At 34.5% G+C, this 21191-nt stretch overlaps 1 protein-coding gene across 1 annotated transcript in view; it reads left to right on the forward strand.

The window, feature by feature from the left end:
• The window catches only part of LOC144201279 (collagen alpha-1(XI) chain-like), a 155359-nt gene that overhangs the window by 99989 nt on the left and 34179 nt on the right, over window positions 1-21191 (forward strand). Inside the window, exons 11-16 of the mRNA XM_077723776.1 lie at window positions 773-834; window positions 4897-5434; window positions 12565-12729; window positions 13839-14052; window positions 14781-14943; window positions 19627-19755. Of these exons, the coding sequence (XP_077579902.1) occupies window positions 5326-5434; window positions 12565-12729; window positions 13839-14052; window positions 14781-14943; window positions 19627-19755 (780 nt within the window). The 5' untranslated portion in view covers window positions 773-834; window positions 4897-5325. The remainder of the gene's footprint in view (window positions 1-772; window positions 835-4896; window positions 5435-12564; window positions 12730-13838; window positions 14053-14780; window positions 14944-19626; window positions 19756-21191) is intronic.

The following is a 21191-nucleotide window of genomic DNA, read 5'->3' on the forward strand; positions in this document are numbered from 1 at the left end:
TTTTTTAACACTATCTTGTTTTACCAAAAAGGCAAGCTTTAGTTAGTACTTCTTGTGAATTTTATTTCTGTTCTTGAAACATTAAACAGATGGGATTTTTTTCTTTCAAAATAATAAATGTACTGTGACTTTATTGTAATATTAGTCATTCACTGCACAACCTAGCTCAAAAAAACTTTAGTCCTTGGTCTTTAACTGCATTAGAACTTTCATTTGATCTGAGTACTTTTTAATATCTAAGTGCTGTTTAATATCTAAGTACTGTTTAATATCTAAGTGGTGTTTAATATCTAAGTACTGTTTAATATCTAAGTGCTGCTTAATGTCTAAGTACTGTTTAATATCTAAGTACTGTTTAATATCTAGATACTGTTTAATATCTAAATACTCTTTAATATCTATGAACTGTTTCATATCTAAGTACTGTTTAATATCTAAGTACTGTTTAATATCTAAGTACTGTTTAATATCTAGATACTGTTTAATATCTAAGTATTGTTTAATATTTAGGTACTGTTTAATATCTAAGTACTGTTTAATATCTAAGTATTGTTTAATATTTAGGTACTGTTTCATATCTAAGTACTGTTTCATATCTAAGTACTGTTTGATATCCAAGTACTGTTTAATATCCAAGTACTGTTGAAACCAGCTCTCAAAATTATATTCATGAGTTTAATATCTAAATATCTACTGTTTTCAACAGTGGTGTCTAATACTTATTATTCTTACATTTATACTTTTACTGACTATACTCTATTCTTTTTTGCAGAGTTAATGAGACAGAATTCCACCTGATTACGGACCCACTTCACATGAAGAACGTGGTTCACGGTAACGTTTCAATTGTCTGCATTATATATTTCACAGCATTAAAGTTAGAAGGACATTTTGTCCCAGTCTATATTTTCAACATGTAGACATTTTGTCTGTGTTGCATACATTTTTGAATGTACCATAAGATAACTTTTACAGTATAATATCATAGACAAGGTGGTCTGGCCACCACAGATAGCAAGCAAGTCCAGTAAATGTTTGCTCCACCCAGTTGTTAGAAGTCTCTCTCTTTAGTCTGAGAATTCTTCGCATCGGCGAACTTTGCCTGGACTGGAACTGTGAGCTTTTTCCTGAACTTCCGCACACTTCAGGGCAAAGTCGTAAAAAACGAAAATGTCCTCCAGAACTCAGGCCGTTTACATAAGCGCTAAATGCTTCAAGCTGGAAGACCTTGAAATTTAAAGGGTACACTCGTACTACTCGAACCGTACTCCAGCCTACTTGACATCTGAAGTCCCCAATGTCCCAAATATCGTGAGTTACATCAGAAAGCTTTCACTGAAACCAGCTCTCAAAATTATATTCATAAGTTCAATATCTAAGAGAGAGAGTCTAATATCTAAGTATTGTTTATTATCCAAGTACTGTTTAATATCTAAGTACTGTTCAATTTCGAAGTACTGTTTAATATCTAAGTAGTTTAAAATTTAAGTGCTGTTTAATATCTAAGTACTGTTTAATATCTAAGTAGTTTAAAATTTAAGTACTGTTTAATATCTAAGTACTGTTTAATATCAAAGTACTGTTTAATATCTAAGTACTGTTTAATATCAAAGTACTGTTTAATATCTAAGTACTGTTTAATATCTAAGTAGTGTTTAATATCTAAGTACTGTTTAATATCAAAGTACTGTTTAATAGTAGTTTAAAATTTAAGTACTGTTTAATATCTAAGTACTGTTTAATATCAAAGTACTGTTTAATAGTAGTTTAAAATTTAAGTACTGTTTAATATCTAAGTACTGTTTAACATCTAAGTACTGTTTAATATCAAAGTACTGTTTAATAGTAGTTTAAAATTTAAGTACTGTTTTATATCTAAGTACTGTTTAATATCTAAGTACTGTTTTATATCTTAGTACTGTTGAAACCAGCTTTCAAAATTATATTCAAGAGAGAGTTTAATATCTAAATATCTTATGTTTTCAACAGTACTTAGATACTTTTATATTGACCTCACTTCTTTTTTATTGTATAATTTTTTATCTCTACTAATTCATGCATGCACTTTATAGTTCAGCTTTAAATCTCATTGTACTGGTTTAATACCAATCAAGGCATTCAATTCATCCAAAAACTTCATTCACAGCATTTTTCTTCTTAGTCATCAAGAGTAGTACAATGGTTGGTTTCAATGGGAACACCCATTTCTCAACAAATTATCTTGCCAATTTTCCTGACCCGAACACTGTAAAAAAAATAATTTAGAAATCTGTGTCAGTCCACTAGAACGCTGATTAAAAATCTTCTTTTCGTCCAAGCAAAAATACACATGAAGCTCTTTATTTTCACAGCTGCTCTACATATGTATTACGAAGGCATAATTACACATAGTCATGTTGGCACTGTATGCATCGCTTGTAATCACACACAGCCTAAAAAAAAACCACAAAGATGTGCTCTGCATGTCAGATCATCCTGAAAATTAAAGAGCAGCAAAAACACCAAACATAAGTCTGTGGATTTTTTTTTGGTGACTTCCACAAAAATGTACTTTCGTTCTTTGAACATAAAATCTTTGAGAACAAACCCAACTTTTTTAGTAGTACATTTGCATGGGAAAGACATTTTTGAAAGTAAATTAGAAGGAGAGGTAAAACTTGACCAAAAATCTTTTTTAACGAAAAATGTTCATCATACTGTTTAATATCTAAGTACTGTTTAATATCCAAGTACTGTTTAATATCCAAGTACTGTTTAATATCTAAGTACTGTTGAAACCAGCTCTCAAAATTATATTCATTAGAGTTTAATATCTAAATATCTACTGTTTTCAACAGTACCTACATATTAAAGAGTACTTAGAAAAATTAAAAAGTACTTAGATATTAAACAGTACTAAGATATTAAACACTACTTAGATATTAAACACTACTTAGATGTTAAACAGTACTTATATATTAAACAGTACTTAAATATTAAACAGTACTTAGATATTAAACAGTACTTAGATATGATGAATGTGGAAAACGATTAAACAAATGCAATTCCATTGACCAAATGTCTGGGTATATGGCGAGAAATCTGTCGGGAAAAAATGACCTGCAACATGTGCTTAAAAACAATTGAAATGTACTGTGAAAAAAATCCTAGTCACAGACCGCCCAAGTCTTTAAAGTCAGTTGGGATGACTCACAAAGGGCATAAAAAAAATGGATGGGGTCTTGTAAATGGAGTTATTTTAGTTTTCAATGAGCTCAGGTTTGCAAAATACATTCTCTGTTGGGTTTAAATCTAGGGATTGATTTTTTGAACATTCTTCCTTCGTCTGATAAACTTTTTGCTGCGTTTTTGATAGTTTTTGTGATAAAATTGACCTCCTATACGTTCTAAAAAGATGTGGCAACCTCAAATAATAAGAAAATGAATATATTTGACAAGGGTTAAATGTTATTTGGTCTAAGAAAGTTTCTCTCAAGGCTCATAGGCTGCACTAAAAACCAAAGCTTAACATTCTCCCTTACCCTAATCAAGGGCTTTTTAAAAAACTTTCAACCACACGGTCATTTAAGACTGGCAATCACAGTCATTTCTCCAAATGTTGCCATTTTGTAACACAAACAGGTACTTTACAGCATCTATTTTTAAACAAAAAGCACATTGGCGTGTTGACAAAAACAGGCACGACTCAGAAGCAACAAAATAGAACTTCAATTGATCATCTGCCTTTCATTGGTTCTCCTACTGGGAAGATTATACAGCCAATCAGATGGCTGGATCAGAGAGGCTTGGCTCTCAATGGGTTTAAAAGCAAACTACTTTTTGGGCTAATGGAAGTTAGCCAACTGTGTGTGTGTGTCTATGATCACCACTGTGGACACCAGCTACACCCCCATCCCCCTTTTTGTCTTAAGGGAGACACACTGGATGGAAAAGAATGAAATTTCGGAGAAAAAAATAGGCAGAAATCCAAAAGAAGTAAAATCCCTGCCAATAGAATGGAGGGTATTTGAAGAATGAAGGAAACAAGTCCAACAAAAACCTTATAGGTCCAATTTTTGACTGCTTTACCATTTTTGTAATCATTTCTTTGTTCTTTTGTATATATTGTTAAACGTGGAGAGTCAAAAAATAATAAAAAATAATGATACTAAACAGTACTCAGATATTAAACAGTACTTAGATATTAAACAGTACTTGCATATTAAACAGTACTTAGATATTAAACAGTACTTGCATATTAAACAGTACTTGGATATTAAACAGTACTTGGATATTAAACAGTACTTAGATATTAAACAGTACTTAGATATTAAACAGTACTTGCATATTAAACAGTACTTGGATATTAAACAGTACTTGGATATTAAACAGTACTTAGATATTAAACAGTACTTGCATATTAAACAGTACTTGGATATTCAACAGTACTTAGATATTAAACAGTACTTAGATATTAAACAGTACTTAAATATTAAACAGTACTTTCATATTAAACAGTACTTGGATATTAAACAGTACTTGGATATTAAACAGTACTTAGATATTAAACAGTACTTAGATATCGAACAGTACTGGGATATCAAACAGTACTTGGATATTAAACAGTACTTAGATATTAAACAGTACTTAGATATCAAACAGTACTTAGATATTAAACAGTAATTAGATATTAAATAGTACTTAGATGTTAAACAGTACGCCCGGCGACCAAACGCCCGGCGACCAAACGCCCGGCGACCAAACCTCCAAGCACCCACATTGCCCATAGCGAAAACTGACCCTGTTCATCAATCATCAATCTTTAAATTGTCATTCCTTTTTTATTTTAGGCCTATCTCCCACTACCTTTTATCTAAACCCCACTTTTTTCCCCTCCCCATTTTCTTCTAATCCCAGATGATCCTTCCACACCTGAAGCCAACCTTATTCCGCTACTCCTAATGGTGATAAAGAGACGACAACAAGGAGGGCGGTCCAGTGGGCGTGGAGTCCACTTTTTCCCCTCGAGTGGTGATTTGACAACGGCTGCTTTTCCACAGCGGAGTATCCTCCTGGTTGGCGTGGATCCAACTCTACTCAATGGGGCTACTGCATTTTTTTTCATGACAGCGCTCCAGCATCAGTGTGCTTCTGCGTGCCGAGTGTGAAGGTTTAGGGGGAAGCCACTCCGAAGCTTCTCGTCAGGCCGCCACACCACAGGCATCCTCACTCTCTTCCCCCCCCTACCCACACATGGAGCTGTAGTAGTAGTAGTACCAGCATATACATATTTTGTCAGAGGGATTATTTTATTTCACGTTTTTTTTTTTTTCCTCAAGTTTTATCATGGAGACGCAAAGGCGACCCGCCAGGTGGAGGACGAAAAGATGGCTATGGGAGTCAACTCTGGCTACCATCGTTGTTGTAATCCTGCAAATTGTCTCCGTCAGAGGAGGTAAAAAACTTTCTTTTGTCTTTTTTAGTTGAAATAGTCCTTAAAATAGAGGTTGGGAACTTTTTTTGATGGAAAGTGTCATAAATAAGTCATATTTGTTTAAATGTTGATCCTTGAGAGCCATTTAAAAGTCAACATATATGAAAATGTCTGCCTTATTTAGTCACTTTACCACTTTTAAAGTATAAAAATACTCAGAATTCTTTTGACAACATTGTTATGTTGTTACTAATCAATGAGAAAATCCATGCAAAAAAAGTGTAATGAAAAAAAAATGATTAGAAGGCGCCATGGATAGTTTTTATGGCATAATACCAAAGTAACTCTCCTATTTATGCACTTTCTCATTAGAATTTTCCATAGTTTATCTCACAGGTTAGTAGAGAGCCATATGCACCCATCTAAAGAGCCATATGTGGCTCCAGAGCCATAGGTTTCCTACCAATGCCTTAAAATAATGTCATATAGCTGTTTTTTTTATTTTATTTTTTAGATAAGTACCTGTTAAAGGGTGAATTCACATCTTAATGTACTGTTAATGATAAATGTCCAATCTAGTTTGACTGGGGAAGACTGGCAAATCCTCAGTCAAACTAGATTGGACATTTATTGCTGTCATTATGATTGATTTGTTGTCTATGACTGTCAATTTCAGTGTAAAACCCATTTTCCATCACATCATATTACATTTGCCTTGATAGTTATTAACGATTTTAACTAAAATCAAACAAAATGTCACTTTTTTTAAGGCGTGGTCCGCAAAGGTAAGTCTTAATGTTGGACCCATTGGTCGTCATTAAATATAAACACTTTATTCTTATTCCCGTTCGCATAAATTAATGCTTTATTGAAAGCATGAATATCAAATGAGTCTATTTGGATACTGATTAGCATATTAAATGACTTTATAATACCACCATATGGACTTTTATAATGGTTTTTACATATTGACTGAGATGATTGGAATTCACATCCCAACTCCCAAAAGTCCATCTTTTCCATCCACTATTATTCAAGAAAAGAAAAAAAGGGGGCGTTGATGGAAAAAGGAGATCGTGAAGGAGTTTTTTTGGGGGTGGTGGGGGTGTTTTGACTCTTTTGAAAACATATGTGGGTCACATTAACGTCTAGCTTTGAAGAATTGTGTCTGAGGAGCCAAAATGGCATCCATACTGTGCAGCTTCCAGCCAGGAATATCCAAAAATATGCGTCTGTTGGCTTACCGAGTATTTGATATTTTTTTGAAGGCAAAAAAGACTTGAAGCGTTTAGAATGGGAAACTTTGGTTGGACTTAAAAGTCCCATAATTCATTTTTTGGGGGTCTTTCTTTTGTTTAGATATGGGTAAATACAATAGATGTCTTGTATTGCCTTATAAAATACTATATACTCATTAAGTACACACTGCAGCAAGGGTAGTCAGAAGAGTTGTATAGGGACAAAATATATATATATATATAAAAAAACAGTCTATGTATTGTATACATTTGATAAATATGAGACAAAATGAATTCACATAAATTATGATCACACATCTTCAACAAATTCGGTTGTCCATTTTTGGTAGCCCAAATACCGTATTTTCACGACTATAAGGCGCACTTAAAAGTCTGAAATTTTCTCCAAACTAGACAGGGCGTCTTATAATCCAGTGTGCTTTATATACGAAAAAATAATTGAAATGTATTATTCGTTGAGGGTGCGCCTTATAATGTGGTGCGCCTTATAGTCGTGAAAATACCCGTGTTTTCCCGACTATAAGGCGCACTTAAAAGTCTTAAATTTTCTCCAAAATAGACAGTGCGCCTTATATTCCAGTGCACCTTGTATATGGAAAAAAAATGTCATTCGTTGAGGGTGCGACTTATAATGCAGTGCGCGTTATAATCGTGAAAATACCCATATTTTTCTGACTATAGGGCACACCTAAAAATCTGAACTTTCCTCCAAACTAGACAGGGCGCCTTATAATCCAGTATACTTTATATATATGGAAAAAAAATTAAAATGTGTCATTCATTATAATGCAGTGCGCCTTATATATGGAAAATACAGCCATAAGTCCATGGAATGGATTTGACATAAAAACAATGTCCTTAATGACTTAACCCATTGATTACCATTCATTACATTGTATAAGAAAAGTGATTACACATCACATAAAAATACATTAATGAAGTCGGAAACACACCAAGACCAGGACTAATCTTGAAATCTAAGATCAATAAATCCCACACTACACTTAAATGGCAATTACTTAAGTCGTCCCTCGCAAACTTTGACTTTTATTAGTGAGCGCCTTCAGCATACTTGCTACTTCTGTGTAAAAAACGACATGTTTTAAAACCGATTCTAAATCCATTTTTTACCCAGGCAGATTTTGCATTGACTATTCGTTTTTGCTCACATATAAGACCATCTATTTAATCCAATAATTGTGGGTTTGTTTCTAGTCCCAACTCAGTATATTCAGTCGTAAAGGAAAGCAGCTGTCTTGTGTGGTAAAACGAAAAAAATCATATTCTGTACTTTCTGTGCAATTTACTGCGCAATCATCAAAGTAAAGTGTTCCATCTTGTCCCCCTCCTTCCTGTCGCTTCATGATTGAGAGTTTACCATAATTGCACGATCTGCACACTTTTGCGGGGTCTCGGGAGGGGGACGGGGGGACTTTAATTACCGTCACTACTGCCAGACTTCGTTAGAACGCGACTTGTCAAAGGGAAAAGAAAAAAAATCCCTTGGAGAAGATTCCCCGACTTAATCACAGCTCAAATCCACATCAAACCCAGCAATGGTGGAAATGTTGCCTCGACGTCTACTTGCTTTCACTTGAGATCATTTTAAATGGTCTCCTTCATTTTTTTTTTTTACTACATGTCTCTGCATGCACCTGAGGGACTTTATCGTACATTTTTTTTTCACAGGGAGCTTGTTAACAAGGCTGACACGATGCTGCTGACATACGTTGACAAATGGGGTGCCGTAATGGCCCACAAATACTACATTAAACTAGTTTGGTTATTATTCGGTGCTCGGACGTTTGGTCGCCGGTCTTTTGGTGAAAGAGAGTTTACTGTTGAAAACAGCTCTCAAAATTATATTCATGAAAGAGAGTTTAATATCTAAGTACTGTTTACTATCGAATTAGTGTTTAATATCTAAGTATTGTTTAATATCTGAGTACTGTTTAATGTCTAAGTGCTGTTTAATATCTAAGTACCGTTTAATATCTAAGTACTGTTTAATTTCGAAGTCCTGTTTAATATCTAAGTACTGTTTAATATCTAAGTACCGTTTAATATCTAAGTACTGTTTAATATCGAAGTACTGTTTACTATTGAAGTACTGTTTAATATCTAAGTACTGTTTAATATCTAGATACTGTTTAATATCTAAATACTCTTTAATATCTATGTACTGTTTCATATCTAAGTACTGTTTAATATCTAAGTACTGTTTCATATCTAAGTACTGTTTAATATCTAGATACTGTTTAATATCTAAATACTGTTTAATATCTATGTACTGTTTCATGTCTGAGTACTGTTTAATATCTAAGTACTGTTTAATATCTAAGTACTGTTGAAAACAGTAGATATTTACATATTAAACTCTCTCATGAATATAATTTTGAGAGCTGCTTTCAACAGTACCTGGATATTTTAACAGTACTTCTCTTTTAGATATTAAACTCTCTTTCTCATGAATATAATTTTGATAGCTGGTTTCAACAGTAAACTCTTTGGACACCAAAAGACCGGCAACCAAACGTCCGGTCACGCCATGAGACGGGTCACCTGAAAACCCCTTTAGTGCATGGGGAAAAAAACAACAACCTCAAAGTGGTCCAAGCGAGATAAGTTAATGGCTTTTGACCACCCGCTTTCTTTTTATTTTTTTAAAGGCAAACAATGCAGAATCAAAACATCCGGTTGCGCTTGATATGATTTTCTGGTGATGGCACGTCAAGTAAGGGAAGTGCTGATTGGGCCGTTGGGTGGCTGCTTTCTTTGGGATGGAGTGGGTTGGGGTGGGGTTGGGGGGAGGGTGCTGAGTCCACATGTTGAAGCCATTATGGACCTGGCACCACTCCCCATAACCCCCCCCCCCCCCCCCCCCCACTTAATAAAACATACACAAGACTAAACTTGGATGGCCCCAACTTTCGGGGCTACTTTTTTTTGCTTCTCGGCGAAAAAGCCTTTTTTAAAGACTTTAGTATAATGCTTTATGAAGTGGGTAATAACTACTTTGTTGATGTTTTACAAAGTGTTTGATTCCTGTTTTAAAAGGTGATCATTAACTATTGTATTTATCGTTTTCACATGTTTTTTTTAATGTTTTAAGAAGTGTTTATTGGTTGTAGGGGTTTTTTTGGGTTGTGGAAGACACCTAATGTCAAAGTGAAGTTTTTATATTTTTATATATTGACATATTCGACTTACACTAATAAGACATTTATAAATACTAACAGTGACCACTTTGTAAATACTTTATGATTGACAAAAACTTACAAATTTCTAATCGTAAGTCAAACATAATTATTTAAAATCTACAATAATAATTGGGTAATAAAAGTTATTAAAAAAATCTTAAATATTAATTTACATGGTACTTCTTGAGTTGAGTATGTTTTACAAAGGCTTATCTACTTATTTAATTATCTACCTAATAAGCCATTCACGAATTCACTCTGGAATTCTTTATCCATTTGACCATCTTTGTTTTTTTTAAACGTTGAAATGTCACTTCAAAGTATTTTGAAATGGAAAAGTATTTGTAAAGACAGAACGGTAAAAAAAAAAGTCCATTATGCCTGTGTTGGAATATTGTGCCCAGCTACTGCTTCTCTGTGAATTTAGGAATACCTTTGTGCATTACTGCATACCTCAAAGTCTTATATATTCCAGATGTGGCCTATTGCTCAAGCACCCCTCTCCCCTACACCACCCTCCACCACACTCACACCATCTCCACTTTCTACGCTACTTTCCTTTTTCCCCCATTTCTTCTTTGCAATGCCCACTCGGCACCATCCCATTTCAGAATGACAGCTTTCTCTTCTAACTCCTCGCCATAATCGAATAATACGTGACCGGATGTTTGGTCGCCAGTCTTTTGGTCGCCGGTCAAATGTACTTAGATATTAAACTGTACTTAGATATTAAACAGTACTTAGATATTAAACAGTACTTAGATATTAAACAGTACTTAGATATTAAACAGTACTTAGATATTAAACAGTACTTAGATATTAAACAGTACTTAGATATTAAACAGTACTTAGATATTAAACAGTACTTAGATATTAAACTCTCTCTTAGATATTAACCAGTACTTAGATATTAAACTCTCTCTCTTAGATATTAAACAGTACTTAGATATTAAACAGTAGTTAGATACTAAACAGTACTTAGATATTAAACAGTACTTAGATATTAACCAGTACTTAGATATCAAACAGTACTTAGACATTAAACAGTACTTAGATATTATACAGTACTTAGATATTAAACTCTCTTTTAGATATTAAACTCTCTTTTAGATATTAAACAGTACTTAGACATTAAGCAGTACTTAGATATTAAAAATAGTACTTAGATATTAAACAGTACTTAGATATTAAACAGTGCTTATATATTAAACAGTACTTAGATATTAAACAGTACTTAGATATTAAACAGTACTTAGATTTTAAACAGTACTTAGATATTAAACAGTACTTAGATTTTAAACAGTACTTAGATATTAAACAGTACTTTGACCGGCGACCCATGTGTTTTTTTGACAATGTGTACGAAAGATAAAAGCAGTGGAAAACTAGACAAAGCTAATCCATCACCCATGCGAACACAAGAACAAAAAGTGGGAAAAAAACATGTTTTGACATTTTGTGTGTGTTTATTATGCTGTTTGAATGTCAAGCGTATACTTTTGTAGCACCGACACTATCAGCCAGCCTCATTTCCCTGCTTATCATTGCTGTAATAAGTCATCACGTGACGGGAAATGGACACAAAATGGGGATTTGCTTGAGGAATGTAGTGTGTATTATTTAGGGAGGGGGCCATACCCAAGAAATGGTTCTTTTGGCTTGTGTGAAATAGTCTGAATGCTTGACCAAACAGCAACAAGGGAGACTTAAAAAACCTGCTAATATTCTAGTAATAATACAAGAAGGTGGAGTCTTATGATGTGTTTGCAGGACCTCGAAATGAGGACATGGGGTTGTGTGTATCTGGAACAGATTGGTTAGTTGGTTAGCTAACTTTGTAACTTCATAAGGGAGTCTTATTTGACTTTAATTGTAACTTTAGGCAGACTTGGCCATGTATAACTATACCCATAAGTCGTAACCGGATGTTTGGTCGCCGGACGTTTGGCCACCGTCAAATGGTGACAGATAGTTTACTGTTGAAACCAGCTCTGAAAATTAGATTCATGAGAGAGAGTTTAATATTTAAGAGAGATAGTTTAATATATAAGATAGAGAGTTTAACATATAAGTACTGTTTAATATATAAGTACTGTTTAATATCTAAGTACTGTTTAATATCTAAGTACTGTTTAATATCTAAGTACTGTTTAATATCTAAGTACTGTTTTATATCTAAGTACTGTTTAATATCTAAGTACTGTTTGATATCTAAGTACTGTTTGATATCTAAGTACAGTTTAATATCTAAGTACTGTTTAATTTCTAAGTACTGTTTAATATCTAAGTACTGTTTAATATCTAAGTACTATTCAATATCTAAGTACTGCTCAATATCTAAGTACTGTTTAATATCTTAGTACTGTTTAATATCTAAGTACTGCTTAATATCTAAGTACTGTTTAATATCTAAATACTCTTGAAACGTGCTCTCAAAGTTATATTCATGAGAGAGTTTAATATATAAATATCTACTGTTTTCAACAGTACTTAGATATTAAACTCTCTCATGAATATAATTTTGAGAGCTGGTTTCAACAGTAAACTCACAATTTGACCGGCGACCAAACGTCCGAGCACCCCCTATAAGTATATATATCAACATATTACATATCTGTAGAATTGATATAGTATGTGTGTGAAAAATATGACTAATTTTCACCTTCATTTTTTTTCTCTCCTCTCCCCACAGCTGAGCCAGTAGATGTTCTGAAGGCTATGGACTTCAAAAACTCTCCCGAAGGCGTCAAGAAAACGCCAGGATTTTGCACAATGCGCCGAGGTTCCAAACCCGACATTGCGTACCGAGTCAGCAAGAACGCTCAGATCAGCTCTCCAACCAAGCAGCTTTTCCCAGGTAAATATCATCTAAAATACTCAAATGTCAATCAAATACTGCTCTTATTGATCAATGACATGAAGCATAATCATATGCTTTTAATGTAGCTGTTGAAAATTGGCCATACAAAAGGGCGTCGTCCTTTATATTAGCCAATCATGTTTGGAAAAGCGGCAACACACTATTTATAATTAAATATAATGTAAACTGCCAGTGTCAGTACTACACTGTGCCTCTTTCTCAACTTTAATTGCTCCCAGCTTCCATTTTGCAGTTCTTGGCAGACATTGGAAGTCTGTCTGATTCACTTTTTTATGAGATGTAGACGGCTAGGTTGGCAACCTGCGGAGTGGGGGATCGTGGGAGTCTGTCTCACCAAGGCTGAAGGGCGATGATATCCCTGGAAAGTCATTGCGTTAGACGCTTTGGTTTGACGTGGTTTTGAAGAAAGACACTTGGACAAGGCACTCATTGTCGTTCTAGTCTGTGAGACTGAGCTAGACTTGAGACTGCTTGGCTTGGTTAAAAAAATCAGATTATTTTACAGTTTAAACCAAATGTGCGCAAACTATAGCCCGCGGGCCACATACGGCCCGCTAGGATTTTTAATCTGGCCCGCCAACGTTGTCCAAATAATGTTTTTATTTTATTTTTTCCCAAGATGGCGCCGTCACGTGAAATCCAGTGGCAGTAGCTCTGTCCACTCTTATTTGTTTTTTTTGTGTTTTACAGCCCTTCTATCTTTTTTTAAATGACATTTTAATATTTCTTAATACATTCATTTACTTACTTGACTTTGTACTTTATACTTTTGACTTCAATGATGAGTATGTTAATACTTTAGTACTTTTTCTGTTTATGTTTCATATGTACTATTAACGGATGCACTTTTTTATATGTATCCTATCTTCTGCTGACCCGGCCCATCTGTCACACTTTTAAAGTCACTGTGGCCCCAAAAGTTTGCCCACCCCTGGTTTAAACCCACAAAATGTAGGTTCAAATTTCACATAACACCATAAAAGGGCTTTTTTGCATCAAATTCTTGGCTTTATTGATCTAGCAGTCTTGCTAAATTCTTCTCCCAAATGTCATAATGCAACAAAAACTTATATTTTCTCTCCCAGGTGGAGTTTTCCCAGAAGACTTCTCCATCATGTTCACCGTCAAGCCCAAATCAGGTCTTCAGTCCTTCCTGTTGTCAGTGTACAACCAGCAGGGCATCCAACAGTTGGGTGTGGAAGTGGGCCGCTCCCCAATTTTCCTGTACGAAGACCAGAACGGAAAGCCAGCCCCCGAGGACTACCCCCTTTTCCGCTCCATTAACCTGGCAGACGGCAAGTGAGTGTCCGCTCCGCGACCGATCATGTACCCCCACCCTTCATACTCCCTTTTCCATTACATGTGTGGATATAGACTTGACCTTATTGGATTACACAGTAATGCAATACCAGTATTTCCTTCTTCATATTTTTCCAAATCAAATTTTTAAAATGGAAACGTGCCGTTCAGTAGGAATCTTGGAAATAAAATGGGCCCAAAGGGTACAATTTTTAGTTCCTCGGCTAATTGTTCAAAAAGTATGGGTATCAAAGTGGCGGCCCGCGGGCCAAATGTGGCTCGCCCGCATCATTTTGTGCGGCCCGAGAAAGTAAATGATGTGTTCCTTTTAAATCAATAATTATAATTTTTTTAATCCATTTTTTCTGTTTTAAGTTCAAAAATCCTTTTGTAAAATCTAAAAATATATTTTAAAAAAGCTAAAGTAAACATTGTTTTAGATCTATAAAAAACTAAATATTCAGGGATTTTAATCCAGTTCATTTAATCCATTTATTTAAAAAAAATCTAAATATTATATCTAAAATGATCAGTAGTATAGATGTATATTAAATTTCCTGATTTTCCCCCTTTTAAATCAATAATTGTCATTTTTTAATCCATTTTTTCTGTGTTTTTAGTTCAAAAATCATTTTGTAAATTCTAAAAATATATTTGAAAAAAGCTACACATGCCACACTTGAAACAAGCAACTTTTCTAATCAATTTTCTGTGTTGTCTTCATTAAGGTGGCATCGTGTGGCCATCAGTGTGGAAGGGAAGCGAGTCACCATGATTGTGGACTGTAAACGAAAAGTTACCAAGACACTAGCCAGGGGCGAAAAGGCAACCATTGACACGCAAGGCATCACCGTCTTTGGAACCCGCATCCTGGATGAACAAGTCTTTGAGGTAAGCTGCCATATTGGAATCCCCATTGGTTGTTTTTTGTGCTTTTTCATGCTGGAGCTTTTAGAGTCGCTTGATTTACAAAAAATGGTAAATCAGGTTTTTAGCTCGATTAAACTCAACATCTTAAGACTTAACGCTGAATTTTTTTTTTAACATTATTTTTATTTATTTTTTAGATTTCGTGCCAAGTGAAAATCGTGCTAAATTAGCTATTTTAATCTCTTTTGTGCTAAATTATACTGAGTAAAAAGCAAAGGGTAGAGAAAATGGGACGTTGACACGCCAGACTTTGATGAATGATTTTGGAATGTTGGTTATGCAGCCGCGGTTAGACATTCTGACAGTGTTGATAAGGAAATATAGCGTGCTTATGCGGGGCCATAAAAGCTACGGTGGTGAATTAGTTTTATAAGGGAAAGAACGTCAGAGTGGAAGCCACATTGAGATTGTAATTAAGGTTCTTATGAGTTACAGGGAGACAAGTGAGGACTATCACTTTCTTTCACTATACTGTTTCTGAACAGGCTGTTTCAAAAATACTTTGTTCAAAAATGTCCAAAAAACAATTTTACTTCATTCTGTTGGTGACCGGACGTTTGGTCGCCGGTCTTTTGGTCGCCGGGCAAATGTACTTAGATATTTTGCAGTACTTGGATATTAAACAGTACTTAGATATTAAACAGTACTTAGATATTAAACAGTATTTAGATATTAAACAGTACTTAGATATTAAACCGTACTTAAATATTTAACAGTACTTAGATATTAAACAGTACTTAGATATTAAACAGTATTTAGATATTAAACAGTACTTAGATATTAAACAGTACTTAGATGTTAAACAGTATTTAGATATTAAACCGTACTTTGATATTAAGCAGTACTTAGATATTAAACAGTACTTAGATACTGAACAGTACTTAGATATTAAAAAGTACTTAGATATTTAACAGTATTTAGATATTAAACAGTACTTATATATTAAACAGTACTTATATATTAAACTCTATCAAGAATATAATTTTGAGAGCTTGTTTCAACAGTAAACTCTCTGTCACCAAAAGACCGGCGACCAAACGTCCGGCGACCAAACATCCGAGCACCCATACTGTTAACTCCAAGATAGATTTAGCCCTTGATGAAATGTTGCCATATTGTATTTTCCATCTGACATGATCAAAATTGGGAACATTCAGTATGTTAAGCTAATAATTGCTCCCTTCTTAACAGCTACGATAATTACAAATGTCCTTGTTGGTGTATTAGCATATGTTCCCGTAATATAAGACACATGTATTTTGGCTTCATTTCATGTTGTGATTACACTACACTGAGTCCACCTTGACACCTTTAGAACATAAACATCTGTTTAGAAATAAATGTTTATGCTCAGAAATATAAACCTAGAGATAGAAAACGATGAAAAATGATTTTTTCGGTTCCAGTTTCTTTTTAAGCCCTGATTTAATAGTGTTGGCCATTTTGACTTAACTTTAATAGTGCAATGGTAAATGAAAGCTAAAATAAAGCTCCCAAAATGCAGCGTGACTGGACATTTGTCAAGTCGTATGTTCACAATAAATCGGACTCGTTCCAACGTCATTCAGAACTAAATTGACTTTCTTCTTTTATGCTTCGGTCAAAGCAAGTTTTTTTTAGCTTAGATGGCAGATGCAGAAGTCTTAAATGGGCAGGAGAAGCTGCACTTATGATCAGCATGTGCTCACATTCCACAGCTGGTAGACACATCCTCACCCAGCAGGTTTACCAATTATGTAGCCTCTGTGCTCCCTCCTTTTTTCGATTTAATACAGATGCTGCCGACTTACTTTTGGAATGCAATTTGCGGTAATTATAAGCGCAAAACTGATACAATTTGCGGTCATTTTTAAAGCAGAAAATCCTTCATTTACGATAAGGTACCGCCAATGTTAGAGTTATATAAAAATCTGGTTTTATATGAATGGTGGCTAGTCTTGTGTATGCCTAAATCAGGGGTGGGCAAACTTTTGGAGTCCGGGGGCCATATTGACTTTAAAAATGTGACAGATGTGTGGGGTCAGTACAAGATAAGATACATATAAAAAAGGGCATCCGTTAATAGTACATATGAAACATAAACAGTAAAAAAGGACTAAAGTATTAACATACTCATCATTAAAGTAAAAAGTATAAAGTACAAAGTGAAGTAAAAAGGAATATATTAAGAAATATTAAAATGTCATTTAAAAAAGGATAGAAGGGCTGTAAAACACGAAAAAAATGAGTGGACAGAGCTAGCACCATTTTGGGGGAACAAAAAAAAGATACGATACAAATAAAAAAGTGCATCCGTTAACAGTACATATGAAACAGAAACAGAGAGAAAATGACTAAAGTATTAACACTCATCACTCATCATTAAAGTATAAAGTATAAAGTACAAAGTCAAGTAAGTAAAGAAATGTATTAAGAAATATTAAAATGTCATTTTAAAAAAAGATAAAAGGGCTGTAAAACACAAAAAACAAATAAGAGTGGACAGAGCTACTGCCACTGGCTTCCGTGTGACGGCGCCATCTTGGAGTAACAAAAAACATTATTTGGACAACGTCGGTGGGCCGGATTAAAAAGCCTCACGGGCCATATGTGGCCCGCGGGCCGTAGTTTGCCCATCCATGGCCTAAAGACGAGTCAAGTCTAGCTAGACCAGCACATCACTATGAAGGCTTTCAACCCTATCACATCAGTCCTGTACATTATCACAGTTTTCATGGCATTGGACTTTTTGCCTGCTGCTACTTAAAGATCAAGATCAAATCTGGATTGGATTACACACATTACACTCAACTAATTGTTGTCCTTGTGCACTTTTTTCCTTCTCTGCACATTCCATCTGCGTGTGTTGTTCTTCCACTCCCAAAGATCTGTAGGTTTGAGTGACAATCAGAAATAAAACAAGGGCATTTTAATATTTCTTAATGCATACAATAAAGAGGAGGAAAAAAACGACACACTGGAGTATAAGTCGCATTTTTAGGACATTTTTTTAATTGATCGGAAACCAAGAACAAACCTTCCTTTAAAGTAAAAAGTAGGCTAAAGGAGAAAAAAAAGGCTAAATAGTCGCTGGTCTGGCCAAAAGCTGTAACTTATAGTACGGAAAATACGGTATTTATTATATTTTATGTTAATTAATAAATGATATTGTAAATAAAGATGAGTTAAGATGCAAATATATTAGGATGAGTAGTAAAACAAATGGATCGTTATGAGTCATTATCCAAATGTGCGTGGCGTGTAAATGACTGGTCGCCCATCCAGTTTATAGTCTGTCTTTTGTATAATATCAATATGACAGTCAAGTTGCTACACATTCTTTCCTATTTGAGAAAAGGGATGTCAAGGAAGGATGCTTTGTGTGATTTTTGTGTGTTATGACGCAGCAACAAATCAAATAGCATGCTGCTTATTTGTCTATTTGTCTAGTCTTTGTTTTTCTTAGTGTGCATGATTTTCTTGACATCCGCTTCACATCCCTCTTTTCTCCATTTATTAATTCTGCAGGGTGGGATGTTTACGCTGTAATGTAGGCGCTACCAGGAAGCTCATGAGATTCAACAACATGTCACATATATTGATATTTAAACCAAATCTTGATATTTAAATCAAATCTGAAAGCATTTAACATTCAGGTTAAGTTCATTTTTATGCTAACCTAAAACTTGGTTAAAGTTAAATCTGACTTTTACACGCTAACCCAGGAGTGGGCAAACTTTTTGGCCCGGGGGCCATATTGACTTTAAAAATTTGACAGATGAGCCGGATCAGCACATGATACGATAACATATAAAAAAGTGCATCCGTTAACAGTACATATGAAACATAAACAGAAAAATAGGAATAAAGTGTTAACATACTCATTACTCATCATTAAAGTATAAAGTACAAAGTCAAGTAAGTAAAGGAATGTATTAAGAAATATTAAAATGTCATTTAAATAAAGATAGAAAGGCTGTAAAACACTTAAAAACAAATAAGAGTGGACAGAGCTACTGCCACTGGCTTCTGCGTAATGACGCCATCTTGGTAAAAATAAATAATAATAAAACATTAAATAAAAGCTGTAGTTTGCCCATGTCTGATTTAGAATGAGCTACATCACCCATCTTAGTATCTTAGTCAGTCTTGGTCTACAAAAGGATTTTAAAAAATGATACAGATATATTTTTAAGCATTATTTTAGCACGACAGCAACCTCCAAATTTCCAATATTTTTTATTTAACTTGGCTTCAAATGGTGACATTCTTCAAGTGGCCTAACCGTGAGTCGTTTTGGCTGACGGAAGGGTTAGCGGTGCAGATGTAATTTCCTCTCCTAAAAGCTCATGAAAACCAGACGTCCCGCGATAACTACAGACCTTGATTGTTTATCTGCTGTGCACTAGAACTGGCAACCTTTTTCCCGACAGATTCTACAATAAGTTGCAAACTGGCTTCCAGCCTTGATGAATAACTTTTTAGGAGGATTACTAGGCTATAATGCACTACCACATCCTGCCTTATTGTGTTTTACCATCACCTTTTATGACTGCCATGCTGTGTTAATCCGGAATAAGGCCGTTAGCATGTGAACTCTCGATTTGTGCCTTAAAATGAGATGTTTTGAGCTTCTGTAACTGACTTTTTTGGTGTGTTTTGTAGGGTGACATCCAGCAGATGTTGATTGTGGCAGACCCAAGGGCTGCTTATGACTACTGTGAACACTACAGCCCGGACTGTGAAACTCCAAGTCTTCAGGACAAGCCTCAGGCTCAGGAACCTGAAGAGGAGGTAGGCATTATTATATACTAAAACCCAATATTTCTCTCAAATGCAATTGTTTCCATGTAAAACCATGTCTTCCCTTTTGGGGATGCGCTGCATTTTGTGTGGACATATTAGATTACGATAAACAATATAATGGCTCCGGCAATTCCTAGCACTATAACATGACTAGATTTTTGGTGTAACTCATTAATAGTGTTATAACGTGACCTGACTTTTGGTTGCCGGTCTTTTGGTGACAGAGAGTTTACTGTTGAAACCAGCTCTCAAAATTATATTCATGAGAGAGAGTTTAATATCTAAGAGAGAGTTTAATATCTAAGTACTGTTTAATATCTAAGTACCGTTGAAAACAGTAGATATTTAGATATTAAACTCTCACATGAATATAATTTTGAGAGCTGGTTTCAACAGTACTTAGATATTAAACAGTACTTAGATATTAAACAGTAGTTAGATACTAAACAGTACTTAGATATTGAACAGTAGTTAGATCCTAAACAGTACTTAGATATTAAACAGTACTTAGATATTAAACAGTACTTAGATATTGAACAGTAGTTAGATCCTAAACAGTACTTAGATATTAAACAGTACTTAGATATTAAACAGTACTTAGATATTAAACAGTACTTAGATATTAAACAGTACTTAGATATTAAACAGTACTTAGATATTAAACAGTACCTAGATATTAAACAGTACTTGTAAAATAAACAGTACTTAGTTATTAAACAGAACTTAGTTATTAAACAGTACTTGGATATTAAACAGTACTTAGATATGAAAAATGAAAAATGAAAATCAGACATAGGCATTGTCGTCATCATTGACTTGACAAAAAGCCTAGTAGTCATCATACCCTCAGCAGCGTATGACGAAATTGTATAGTGCTTCTCCACAAGTTCGTCTTCCCAGGCCAGACACATTTATGACATTTATTTATGACATATTCATACTTGTTAGCTCTCCGCCTTGAGCGCCATTTTCCGGCGACTACAAGTTGCCTCACCGATGCCAACAAGAATAAGATGGATCACTTACCTCTCAGTCTTTAACAGTACTTAGATATAAAACAGTACTTAGATATAAAACTCTCTTTCAGATATTATACTCTCTCTTAGATATTAAACTCTCTCTCTTAGGTATTAAACTCTCTCATGAATATAATTTTGAGAGCTATTTTCAACAGTAAACTCTCCGTCACGAAAAGCCCGGCGATCAAACGTCCAGTCACGAAATGTAACATAGTGACAATGAGGACACTTTTTCTTTCTTCTTCAAGCCTTTCTTCTTTGTATTGATTTATACTTCCTTCACATGCAGCCTCATGTAGTTCCCTACTGATTCATAAGGAACTGGGTGTCCAAAATGACCAAATATGGTTCTTTTAGCCTTTGTCATTCATATTTTGCGCCTTACTCTTACTTCTTTCTACGACT

The sequence above is a fragment of the Stigmatopora nigra genome, chromosome 9, assembly GCF_051989575.1.
Source record: "Stigmatopora nigra isolate UIUO_SnigA chromosome 9, RoL_Snig_1.1, whole genome shotgun sequence".
Taxonomy (NCBI): Eukaryota; Metazoa; Chordata; class Actinopteri; order Syngnathiformes; family Syngnathidae; genus Stigmatopora; species Stigmatopora nigra.